The sequence below is a fragment of the Natrix helvetica genome, assembly GCF_964273705.1.
Source record: "Natrix helvetica genome assembly, chromosome: 2".
Lineage (NCBI taxonomy): Eukaryota > Metazoa > Chordata > Lepidosauria > Squamata > Natricidae > Natrix > Natrix helvetica.
In genome coordinates this window covers 298,170,221-298,183,051 of record NC_138552.1, presented here as the reverse complement: position 1 = coordinate 298,183,051, position 12,831 = coordinate 298,170,221, and the positions used below count along the sequence as shown (strand labels likewise).

The 12,831-nt window shown below is 48.5% G+C and overlaps 1 protein-coding gene across 1 annotated transcript in view; it reads left to right on the top strand.

Annotated features, from left to right (window-relative positions):
* The window catches only part of FOXN1 (forkhead box N1), a 47,388-nt gene that overhangs the window by 21,039 nt on the left and 13,518 nt on the right, over nt 1-12,831 (top strand). Inside the window, exons 2-6 of the mRNA XM_081944006.1 lie at nt 542-681; nt 2,704-3,120; nt 4,306-4,413; nt 10,117-10,244; nt 11,108-11,204. Coding sequence (XP_081800132.1) covers nt 562-681; nt 2,704-3,120; nt 4,306-4,413; nt 10,117-10,244; nt 11,108-11,204 — 870 coding nt within the window. The 5' untranslated portion in view covers nt 542-561. The remainder of the gene's footprint in view (nt 1-541; nt 682-2,703; nt 3,121-4,305; nt 4,414-10,116; nt 10,245-11,107; nt 11,205-12,831) is intronic.

Here is a 12,831-nt window from a genome sequence, read left to right as displayed (position 1 = left end):
GCAGTTCTTCCGGTGGCGGTGGGGGCTTTGGGGCTTCACAACTAGCCTCAGTCGCCCCGTGCTCCTCAAAGCAAGTCTGGGGAAGTCCTTTGCAGGCGGCCCGTTCTAGCTGCCTGCAAAGGACCTCCCCAGCTTCCAAAGCCTGTGGCAATAGAAATCACTGCGTGGCAGTTGAAAACTGCTGCGCGGTGTCTTCTTGCCACCTGCGCGCTAGCGCAGCCGTGCACCTTAGAGGGAACGTAGAATGCAGGCTTGATGGAATCAATAAAATAAATAAATGGAAGGCTGAGTGGGATTTGAACTGCCAAATGGCAGGCAGCGGAACAGCCTGGAGTACTGCACTCTAACCCCTATGCCACCGTGGCTCATAGTTGGGGGTGTCCAGCCAGCTGAGCCAGAGGCCTTTTGCCTGGAAGGGCCTTGCTCTGGAACCCTTCCGAAGCAGAGCTCCGACCGAGGAGCCCTTTCCTCTCTTCCCCCCCCCCAAAAAAAATCTGGTTTCCTTCCTGCATCCCAATCTGTCTGTTTTTTCTTGCCACAGATCCCCAGCCGAGTTCGGCAATGGTTTCCTTGCTCCAGGATCAAGCTAGGATCAAGTTTCCTTCTCTGGATCCCCTGGAGAGCAGCCCATGCAGTGACCGAATGCAGGCCTGTGAAGAGTCAGGGGCCTCCGCCCAGCAGGTGAACATCACTGCTTGGCCACCTTTCCAGACAGCCCAGAGATGGAGGGACGGGGAACCTTGCAGCCCCCATCCCAAGCTGAGCTCTCTCCTTCTTCACCTGAGCTGGAGAGGGGAGGGCTGCTGAAGTTGGGGAGGGGGCTGGAGAGGCTGCCCCTCCTCTGGGAACCAGGGGTGTTGGTGGTCCCAGATGGGACCCTGCAAGGTTTCCCCCAGCTTCCCACCCACCAACTGGGAAATTTGGCAACTTCCTCCAAGGAGGGGGTGGGGAGAGATCTTGGGCCCTCCCGTTCTGCACCAGGAGTGGGATTCAATTTTTTTAGTGCCAGTTCTGTGGGCGTGGCTTGGTGGGCGTGGCTTGGTGGGCGTGGCAGGGGACGGAAACTGTAAAATCCCCATTCCCTCCAGATCAGCTGGGACTCAGAGGCAGAGAATAGATGGGGGCAGAGCCAGTCAGAGGTGACTACTCAAACTACTCAACATTTCTGCTACTGGTTCTCCAGAACTGGTCAGAACCTCTGCTGCAGCCCCATGGCAGAAGGGGGACTGGCAGGCAGGGGGAGCCAGCAGATGGACTGGGTCTTGGTCAACAGGGAGAAGCCCCCCTCCCCTGTTCTCAAGAGAACTGGCCATCTGGGGAGTGATTGAAGTGGCTCCTGCTGAGTCAGGGAGGGTCTCCAAGGGCCCCCTTCCTGCCTGCATGTCCCAAATATTGACCTGGGTCCCACCGGAGGGGGGTGGGTCCCACCAAACAATAGAGGGCTTGCCCTTTGGGCTCCATGCTTTTAAAAAAGATGTTTTTAAGAAGAGATTGGCAGGGTCTGAAGAGTCTGAAATGGCATAAAGTCTCCTAGACTAGAAGACCTCCAAGGTCCCTTCGAGATTCTATATTCTATTCTATTCCATTCTAAGCTTTATTATTCTACTCTACTCTAATTCTGTTCTTTTCTATTCCCTATTCCCTAATCTATTCTATTCTATTCAATTCTATTCTATATTCTATTCTATTCCATTCTAAGTTTTATTATTCTACTCTACTCTAATTCTGTTCTTTTCTATTCCCTATTCCCTATTCCCTAATCTATTCTATTCTATTCAATTCTATTCTATATTCTATTCTATTCCATTCTAAGTTTTATTATTCTATTCTACTCTACTCTAATTCTGTTCTTTTCTATTCCCTATTCCCTATTCCCTATTCTAATCTATTCTATTCTATTCTATATTCTATTCTATTCCATTCTAAATTTTATTATTCTACTCTACTCTAATTCTGTTCTTTTCTATTCCCTATTCCCTATTCCCTAATCTATTCTATTCTATTCAATTCTATTCTATATTCTATTCTATTCCATTCTAAGTTTTATTATTCTATTCTACTCTACTCTAATTCTGTTCTTTTCTATTCCCTATTCCCTATTCCCTATTCTAATCTATTCTATTCTATTCTATATTCTATTCTATTCCATTCTAAATTTTATTATTCTACTCTACTCTAATTCTGTTCTTTTCTATTCCCTATTCCCTATTCCCTAATCTATTCTATTCTATTCAATTCTATTCTATATTCTATTCTATTCCATTCTAAGTTTTATTATTCTATTCTACTCTACTCTAATTCTGTTCTTTTCTATTCCCTATTCCCTATTCCCTATTCCCTAATCTATTCTATTCTATTCAATTCTATTCTATATTCTATTCTATTCCATTCTAAGTTTTATTATTCTATTCTACTCTACTCTAATTCTGTTCTTTTCTATTCCCTATTCCCTATTCCCTATTCTAATCTATTCTATTCTATTCTATTCTATATTCTATTCTATTCCATTCTAAATTTTATTATTCTACTCTACTCTAATTCTGTTCTTTTCTATTCCCTATTCCCTATTCCCTATTCTATTCTATTCTATTCTATTCTATTCTTTCTTCTGTCCTACTCCTACGCCATTTTCTCTTCTCTTCCCTTCTCCTTCTTCTTCTCTGGGGGTCCCTCACACCCCACCGTGGCTCTTCCTCCCCACAGGAGCATCCAGCCTTCCACCGTCAGCCTCCCGACGGACACGGACGGATGGACCGAAACCCTCCTGGATCCCCGCCCAGCTCCGGCGCTTCTCCCTCCTGCCCCGAGCAGCTCTTCTCCCGCTTTCCAGCGGGGCAGCCCCTTTCCCGGGAGACGGCCGAGCAATTCCGGCGCTCGGCCTACGAGGAGGGCGACCCCTGCGGCCGCTTCCCCAAGGGCGCCCTGCGGACCCCCTTCCACCCGTACCAGCGACAGGTGCCGGAGGAGCCCTTCCCCGGCGCTGCCCAGGAGGGCTTCGAGGAGACGACGGGGCTGCCGGGGTTCCCCCCACAGCTGCCCCACCTCGGCCCCGACCCGGCCTGGAGCAACGCCGTGCACTACAGCCGCCTGGGGCAGGAGCCCCACGTCCAGCGGGCCCTGGTGAGTCCTCTGGATGTCCAGCCGAAAGCCAGCGCTGGGGAAGATGGGCTTGGTTCCTAGTAGCCTCAGCAGCTTGCAGTTCAACTCCCGGGTCCCCCAGCCAGGCTCCGTCTATACGCCCCCCCCCCCCCGCCCCCCGCCCCAGCTGCTGAGCCTGAGAGGGGGCAGGCAGGAGCCTGGAGAAGTTTCCCATTCTTTCTAGGCAGTTCCTTGCATGAATTCAAGAATGCTAAGGTCGGAGGGACCTCAGAGGTCTTCTAGTCTGACCCTCCCTTATTCCATCGAAGTTTTGTTCACATTCTTGCAGTGTTACGTTACCTTTTCTTAGTCTTCCCTGAACGCTTCATTCTTAATCCCATTTTCATATACAGGTCCTCGATTTACAATAGTTCATTTAGTGACCGTTCAAATTTACAACAGCACTGAAAAAAATTGACATATGACCATTTTTCACACTTACGGCCGTAACAACCTCCCCCATGGTCACATGATAAAAATGTGATCCACTTTTGCGACCTTCTGCCAAGCAGGAAGTCAGATTCGCTCCACAACCAAGTTACTAACTTAACAATTGCAGTGATTCACTTAACAACCGTGGCAAGAAAGGTTTGATGAAACCGTGGACATCAAATGGAGCAGAACTCACTTAGCAACTGTCTCATTTAGTGATAGAAATTTGAAAGGGAATCACTTGACCCCCAGATACTGCAACCGTCATAAATATGAGCCGGTTACCAAGTGTCCAAATTTTTATCACGTGGCCCTGGGGGACGCTGCAGTGGTCGTAAGTGTGAAAAACGGTCTTAAGCCACTTTTTTCAGTGGTGGTGTAACTTTGAACGGACACTAAATGAACGGTTGTAAGTCGAGGACCTCCTATAATGCTGTGCTCAAGGAGTCAGGCATTCCTACAAGAAAGGGCAGGTGGGCATCGATCCCTCCGTGCCCCTTCTGGGTGGAAGGACCCCCAGAGCCACATGGAAGAGTGGTAGCAAACAACCCTTAAAACTGAGGTCAAGGGCAGTGGATAATGGAGGATGGAGTCCAAAAGGTAGGATAGGTTTTTCTCCAGGGCTCCCTTGGAGTTCTGGGTTGGGCATCCACTTCCTCCCCTCCCAGACCAGGGCAGAAGAGGACTTGGTCCTTTGGGGAGCCCTCAAGCACCCCCATCTCCTCTTCCCCACAGGAGGCAGATGCCAGGCTGAAGACGGCCCCCCTGGAAGAGCAGCCCGGCCCCTTCTGCTGCCAGCCTCACAGACCACCAGAGTACTGCGCCCCCCACCCCTTTCACCAGGTAAGGGCAGAAGGAAAGATGGCACTCTTGGGGGGCCCAGGAGAAGGCTGGGTACCCCCGTGCCCAGTTCCTTCTCAGCCGACTCAGAGGAATGGTCTTGAAAGGAATCCTGATTAGGCAGAATCATGGAGCTGGAAGGGACCTTGGAGGTCTTCTAGTCCAACCCTCTGCTCATTCCTCTTTTAGGAATGTCCAACCTTAGAACTAAGACTGCTAAGACTTCAACTCCCAGAATTCCCAAGCCAGCAACACTGGCTGGGGGATTCTGGAGTTGAAGTCCAACAGTGTGTGTGTGTGTGTGTGTGTATTTCAAAACAGACAGGACACAAAGAATCCTCCTTTACATACTGTAGAAAGTGTATCAGTTGGTTACAAAAGACTTTCGTGCATCTCTTCCACAGTCAAGAAACGTAATTCATATTAACTCAAGTATTTTAATTAAGTTATATTTATACATATTACCATCATCATACCTCCATTTTCATTTGACTATAATTGTTTAAACGTCCTTCATCATAAAATATACCAATATTTAAAACATAACCACATACTGGCATTTCATTTGCTATTTCTAATATCCTCCATAACACTGAATCCTTATGGCCTATTCTGGCTAAACATCCATAATATTTAATAACAAAGTTTTCTAATCCTCCTTTCCAAATCAATAATACAATAATACAATAGTAGAGTTGGAAGGGACCTTGGAGGTCTTCTAGTCCAACCCCCTGCCTAGGCAGGAAACCCTATACTGTTTCAGACAAATAGCTATCCAACATCTTCTTAAAGACTTGGGGTGTTGGGGCATTCACAACTTCTGGAGGCAACTTCTGTTCCACTGATTAATTGTTCTAACTGTCAGGAAATTTCTCCTCAGTTCTAAGTTGCTTCTCTCCTTGATTAGTTTCCACCCATTGCTTCTTGTTCTACCCTCGGGTGCCTTAAAATCACTGTTTACAATTTACATCTACTTTCCTTATGTTGTACCCATGCATATATATACATTGTTATAATTATCCCTCCTTCATTTGACTGTGTCCTTTATAACATTTTCCCCCCTAATAAACAAAACTTAGCTAAATTTCTTAGTTCTTTTTTATTAACTTTTATATATAACCAAAAAAAATTCTAATCTTCCTTTCATAGGTACCATTCAATATTCATATCCAATTATTACTTATCATAGCAATACACATGTATACATTATTATCATTATCAATTATTTATTTAACTATATCTATTGTCACTAAATTTCACTAAGTTTAACTAGTTTTAGATTATACCCTTTCATCTATCAACCTGTATCTTTCCAGTAGCAAAACAATTTCATGTCTTCTGCCATTTGTGGTATCGGTCCTCTAATCATCTCCTTAATCAAATTTGTATGGACTCCTCTTAGCAACTCCTTGCTTATAAAATCTCTCATGTAATTTCGATGCCCTTTTTCTGTTTCCTTAATCAGCTTATCTTTAATTGTCAGTGGTGTTTTCAATGGTGTTGCTAACAAAATCTCTCTCTTTAAATCCATAAATTCTTTTATTTTTTCTTCTTCTGTATCTTGCCATCTGGGGTAGAGTTCCCCTCCATTTAATTCCTCTTTCCGTATTCCACTCTTTCCATTTCCAGACACAAACCAATCATCATAGATATCAGCGGATTTAATTTCTTTGTAATCATTTTTCTCTTCGGTTTTTAGGATTCTAACATCCACTTTTTCCACTTGATAAACATCTCTAACTTCTTCATCATATTTTACTATTAGATGCTCTAGATTTCCCAACTTCTTCTCCGTCCTCTCAAATGTGTTTGATAATTTCTGAATTTCTAACAATATCTTTTGCAAACTTAAAGTTTCTTTCTGCTGTTGAGATTGTGCCATTATCTCCAGCTGACAAACACTGCTGCTCTGGCTTGGAAGGCTTTTACAAGATTAAGCATAAATTCACAATAAGGTCTTATTTTCACTTTTCTCTGGTTAAAGATATACTTCAAGAACATCTGTATGCTTTTCTTCTTATCACTCTCTATAGACAAAACAGTGAGACCTTGAAGTGCCAAGCCAGAATAATCAGTGAGGAAAGTAAAAGTGTTTCATTTCCAATACACAAACCTCCAGCCTCCGAGTAGCAGTGTCATCTTTCCCTCTGTTGTTTCAATTTTCTTTGTTGCTTTTTGTATCTTTATCTTTATTCCAAGTTTTAAAAAAAGTCAAATTCTTGAATGAAATAGAGAAGAAAAAGGGAAAAACACATGCAGTAATGAAGAAGGAGAATTTTAGTCCATAGGTTGGAAAAAATAATAATGAAAAATGAAGAAGAAAACTTAATCCATTCATTTTAAAAAGCTTGCATAAATTCCATCCATGAAAGTAACATTTAAAAAGTAAGATAACCCACTGTCCAAAACCATTCAAAGCTTAATTCCGCCACTTATTTCTTCTGTTCTCAAATTTAAATTAACTTTAAGTTTTTTATAGGCAGTCTCTTTTAAAACGGCAAAAATTCCTCACCAGCTGGAAACACTTTCTCTTTTCGTATCCTCCCATTTTGGAGCTGCCCCGACTTCATCAGCCTGGTGGCTGGACATTTTGTCACCAGCTTGAAGAATTTCTCTCGGATCGATCAGGGACTTTACGATGTCCCTGAGATCAGCAAGACGTATGTTCACCATCTCTACGGGATGGTTTAGGTCCGATTGGACCACCCAGCGGCAAGAGTATCGGCTGTGGTCTCGGAGCTTTGAGACCGCACGTCCGTATCATCGCGATGTTGGCTCCTCCTCTCCAACAGAAGTCCAACAGTCTTAAACAGTTCCCAAGGCTCCTATTCTACCCCAGACAAATCGCTGCCCAGTCGCTCCTTCAAAACCTCCAGTGTTAGAGCATCTACAACTTCTGGTGGCAGGAGGTTCCACCGGTTAATTGTTCTCATGAAATTCCTCCTTAGCTCTAGACCGGATCTCTCCTTGATTAGTTTCCCTCTGTTGCTTCTTCTCCTGCCTTCAGGGACTTTGGCCTGGGCTTCTCAGCCATGGGGCGAGGAGGGGGGTCTCCACCCCTCCCACTCCTCCTGCAGTTGTCCAAGCCTTCTGATGAAGGGCCATTTGCGTTGTATTTAAGTACGATGACAATAAAGATGATATTTATTTTGCCCTGCGTGTTGTTGGGGTCTCCTGATTTCCCTTGGATTCAACTTCTGCAATTCTGGGGATTGGGAGGGGGAGGGCAGGCCAGGACAGGCTGGGGATTGTGGGCCACGAAGGTGAGGCTTTTGCAGGACAACAAGGTTGAAGACGCCTGCCCCAAAGCCCACGGGTAAGTTGGTATCAGCTTTGGAACTGGTTTGGTTAGACTTGGGCCATCGCTTCGCCTGAGGAGCCCATCATCCCTTCTTCCCGTTCTGATGGATCATAGATGCAGATAGAGATAAACAGAGTTGGAAGGGACCTTGTAGGTCATCCAGTCCAACCCCTCACCCAAGCAGACCCTACACCATTATTTGCTGCTCACCTTATCAGATTATCTGCTGCTTATCAAACTATCCTTTTAGATACAAATACAAATGAACAGAATTGGAAGGGACATTGGAGGTCTTCTAGTCCAGCCCCCTGCCCAAGCAGGAGACCCTACACCATTTCTGACAGAGGGCAGTCCAGTCCCTTCTTGAAAGCCTCCATGGATGAAGCTCCCACAACTTCCGAAGGAAACCTCTATTCCATCAGTTGATTGTTCTCCCTGTCAGGAAAATTTCTCCTTGTTTCCAGGTTGAATCGCTCCTTGCTCAGTTTCCATCCATTCTTCCTTCTCTGGCCTTCAGGTGCTTTGGAGAATAGCTTGACCCCCTTCCTCCTCTCTGTGGCAGCCCCTCAAGTATTGGAAGGCTGCTCCCCTCTTCCCTAGACTAGCTGACCCATCCTTCCCAGGTCATAGCTGGCAGACACCAGCCAATAGGGCTCACCTGCTTTCAGGACCCCCGCCCTCCTGCCCCTCTTCATCATGGTCTCCACGGAGTTGGGAGGGGTCTCAAAGCCCGAGTACAAACCTGGGTATTTTACCAACCACATCTTGTACGGATTCCTTTTGCTCTAGTCCCCCACTTACGTCCACAATTGAGTCCAGAATTTGTGTTGCTAAGTAAGAGGGTTGTTAAGTGAGTTTTCTCCCCATTTTACCACCCTTCATGCCACAGTCATTTATCACTGCAGTCATTAAGTTAGTAACACAGCTGTTAAGGGAAATTGCCCCCCCCCCGGCATTGATCTTGCTGGTCAGAAGGTCACAAAAGATGACCACGTGACCCCTGGACACTGCACCCGTCATAAATATGAGTCAGTTGCCTGGTGGCTGAATTTTGAACATGTGCCCATGGGATTAGGGTTGTGGGTGTGAAAAATGGTCAAAAGTCCCTTTTCTCGGCTTCGGACTGTCACTAAATGAACGGTTGTAAGTCAAAGACTAATTGTACAGGTAGTCCTCGGTTTACGACCACAACTGAGCCCATGCGCATGAGCGCATGCACTAAAATAAGCCCTCCCCGAAAATACTGCAGCGCAGCAGAATCCAAGAAGTGACCACGCTCACCGCTTCCTGCACCGCAAAAATAATAAGACCTCCGCGAAAATAAGGCCAAGTGCTTATTTCGGGGGTCAAAAGGAAATATGACCCTGTCTTATTTTGGGGGAAACTCTATAGCCAAGCTCTAAGGCACTGCCTGTCCCTCCCCCTTTTGGACCCCTGGCAGGTCTGAGAGGCGTTCCAACTCACCTGTTCACCCCAACAGTTATAAAAATATGAAATGGGATTGACTGGACCAATATCTCAGGGGCCGCCCCCAAGAGGAGGGGCTCCGGCTATTCTCTAAAGAGCCCCCGAAGGCAAAAGAAGAAGCAACGGATGGAAACTGACCAAGGAGAGAAGCAACCTGGAACTAAAGAGAAATTTCCTGACAGTGGGAACAGTTAACCAGTGGAACAACTTGCCACCAGAAGTTGTGAGTGCTTCAGCACTGGGGGATTTTAAGAAGAGTCAATGTGTGAAATGGTAGAAGGTCTGCTTGAGCAGAGGGTTGGACTAGGAAGACCTCCAAGGTCCCTTCCAACTCCGTGACTCTGTTATTTATGCACTTCTATGTCCCCTAGTGGCCAGAACATCCTTGCACGGCCCTTTCCAGACCCGGAGGGAAGGCCACGCCGGCTGTGCACTGTGGGAACCGCAGGACCAATAGACCCTGAGAGCTGCCAGGGCCAGCGGTGGGCACAGCCTCTCTACCCCTCATTTAGCAAACCATTTGAAGTTACAAAAGCACTGGAAAAGTGATTTATGGCCAATCCTCACTTGATTCACTTAATGCCCACATGACACTGGGGCAATTTGCTTAATAGCTGTCAAAAAAGGTTGCAAAATCAGGAGCAATTCACTTAGCAACCATCTCGCTTAGTAACAAAAATCCCAGTCCCAATTGTGGTTGTATGTTGAGGACTACATGCATAGGAGAGCAGGAGGCTGCGAGGCGAACACCACGGGGGTGGGGAGGTGGGGGGGGGGACTGGGGTTCTTTGTAGGGTTTGACAATCCAAGATAAACCTCCCACAGGTAAATCTTTTCGTTCCTTACCTTTAAAAAGCTGATCACTGTTTGACCACAAAAATCTGACCGAGAAAGCGAGCCCAGCTGCATTTCTCCTCTTCTTCTTCTTCTTCTTTCAGTATCACGGCAGCAGTGGCCTTCCGCTCCCCTTCCTCTCGGCTCCCCACCACCCCTACCAGAGGATGGGACCCCCAGGCCACCACCAGCAGCCGCCCCCTCTCTTTCCAAAGCCCATCTACTCTTACAGGTAAGTGCTCCCCAGCATTCGCACTCGCTTCCTCTCGGCTGCTCCAGGGAATTCGGTGGGGGCACCAGACTTGTCCTTGGTGGGAGTCTGGTGTACGAGCTGCTTCTAGGGTGGCACTTGAGGGGCAAAGGTGTCCATAGATGTTGACCCCCCCCCCCCGAGAAAGGGCTGATTAGGCCGAGGGGGGTAGATGGAGTCCCTTCCTTTGAATGTGGTCATCGCTAGGTTTAGCCTGTGTTAGTCGAGTTGTGTGTTTTTCCTTGTGTGTGTTTACAATTTGAAATAAGCGTTTAACAAACGTTGGAGGCTCTTAAACAGTCATTTGTTGGAGACCTGGATTAGTCAGTTTATGATTCCCTACGCAACATTTCTAAAGCCGTTATGTAAATAAACTATATATATTCTTCCCTCATCCTGGACCCTCTGTGGCCTCAGAGGTGGCTCTGCATTGCCCTGCTCAGTCCCAAAGACCCAGAGCTTGGGTGCTCCCTGTTTGGTCCGCTTCGGCTGAACCAGTAGCGCTGATTTGGCCTGGGTCACAGAACCGGCAGCAATCCACGCCAGCCGGACCTCCGAACCGGTTCCCCAGTGCCTCCTGCCGTTGCTGGCCTGTTTCTGCACATGCGCAGAACCCTTTTCAGACAACCGAGCATGCACGAGCAATGTGCGCTGGGCACTCGTGTGAGTGAAGCAGTACCAACTGGTGCCAACTGGTGGAGGAACCCACCCCTGCCAAGACCTCAGGTGCTCAACGGGTCTTCTCCACCATGCTGGAGTCCTTTCCCCCATCACCCCCCCCACCTGCCCCCATCCAGGTAGCAAAGCAAGGATGCTAACCGTGGTTTCCTCCCCCTCCTCCCCAGCATCCTCATATTTATGGCACTCAAGAACAGCAAAACGGGGAGTCTGCCTGTCAGCGAGATTTACAACTTCATGACTGAACACTTCCCTTACTTCAAGGTGAGTCACCTGGTCTCTGGAGGAGCCTCTCCTCACCAGCAGAGACCCCAGCAGAGTCCCAGGGAACAAAATGCAGTTCCATGGTGAGAAAAGGAAGGCAGGGAAATGCCAAATGCCCAGGTACAGATTAGGTGAGAGCCCTGGCTCAGGGCCAGCAACTGTGAATCAGGGACCTTGGAGTCCTAGGGGGACAACCACTTAAATAGGAGCCAGCCGTGGGCAGCAGCTGCCAAAAAAGCCAACGCAGTCCTAGGCTGCATCAACAGAGGGAGAGAATCAAGACTAGATGTTCCTACCACCTTAGAAGGCCCTGGGAAGGCCACCCTTGGAATATTACATCCAGTAAAGAAAAAAAAATTCTTTTAGATTGCTGGCTGGGGAATTCTGGGAGTCGCAGTCCACAAGTCTTAAAGTGGGCAAGGTTGGGGACCCCTGGGCTAGGGGACCCCAGGCAGACAACAAGCAGCTGAGGCCCGGCCTGCCCAGCGCTGCACCCTGCTCCCTTCACCCAGCCCAGCCCCAGCACTGGGGGAGGACGGGGCGGACACCCAGTGGGAGGGGAAGCAAAGGGAAGGGACCCCTCATGCCTTCTATCTCCCCTCCCCAAAGACCACAGAGGTCGCTAGTGAGGGAAAACAGCAATTGGGTGTTTTGATCAAAGAGTCCCAGCCTGCTTTTCGGCTGCCGGCCGCCCTCTCTCTCCTTCTGCAGTGTTCATGCATGTTCAAAGCATGTCTGCAGGGCGCAGAGGAGAGCCTCGAGCCGGTCTGCTCTTTTCCTTCCAAAATCGCAGAGATCCTAGGAGAGCGGGCAGGGGCTCCCAGCGCCAAGGGGTGGAGGCAAAATTAATTGGCACGAGCAGCAAAGATGCCACTGGGGGAAACACCCCAATGACACAGAGAGCTCCTCCCGGCTGCCGGGCCTCCCTTGCAAGGGGGGCAGTGATGCAACAGGCAGCTCAGCTCAACTCCTACGTCCGTCCGGCAGCCTCTTTGAAGCACCCAGCCCTGTTCCTCGGAAGGTGGGGGGGCGGGGGGGCCTTGCGCAAGAGAGGACATTTCCTGTTCAGAGGGCGGAGGGAGAGACAGCCAGGAACAGCCATTCTCAACCTTTACATGCATGGACTTCAAGTCCCAGAATTCCCCAGCCAACATGCCGGATGGGGGATTCTGGGAGTTGGAGTCCACCCTTTTCAAATAGGGAAATAAATCCTCCCTGGCTGGGAAGGGGTCCGGCCTTCTTCCTCTTGTCCCCTTTCTTTCCACCGCTGAGGTGTGGAGGGCCTTCACGGGTGACAGGCAGCGGCTGAGCTGATGCCAGGCCCAAGGGGCTTGGTGGGCAGAAAGGCACACAAAGGCCAGTCTGAATTTGGGGACGGGCATCAGCCCTCAGGCCCAGCATCTTTCTGCTCCCCCTCCCTTGGGGGGCTACCACCCACCCGCTGCTCTTCCTGGTCTTTTGCTGGCAAGGTCAGCCTGGACCTCGGGGCTCCTGGTGGGAAATCTGGCCTCCCTCTTCCGGCTTCTGCTCTGGCTTCTCTCTGGGGGGCGGGGGAGACCATCTGACCCTGGCCCCCTTTGGCAGCGTGAAGGAGGGGAGAGTCCCACTCCCTCTGCTTTTTCCCTTG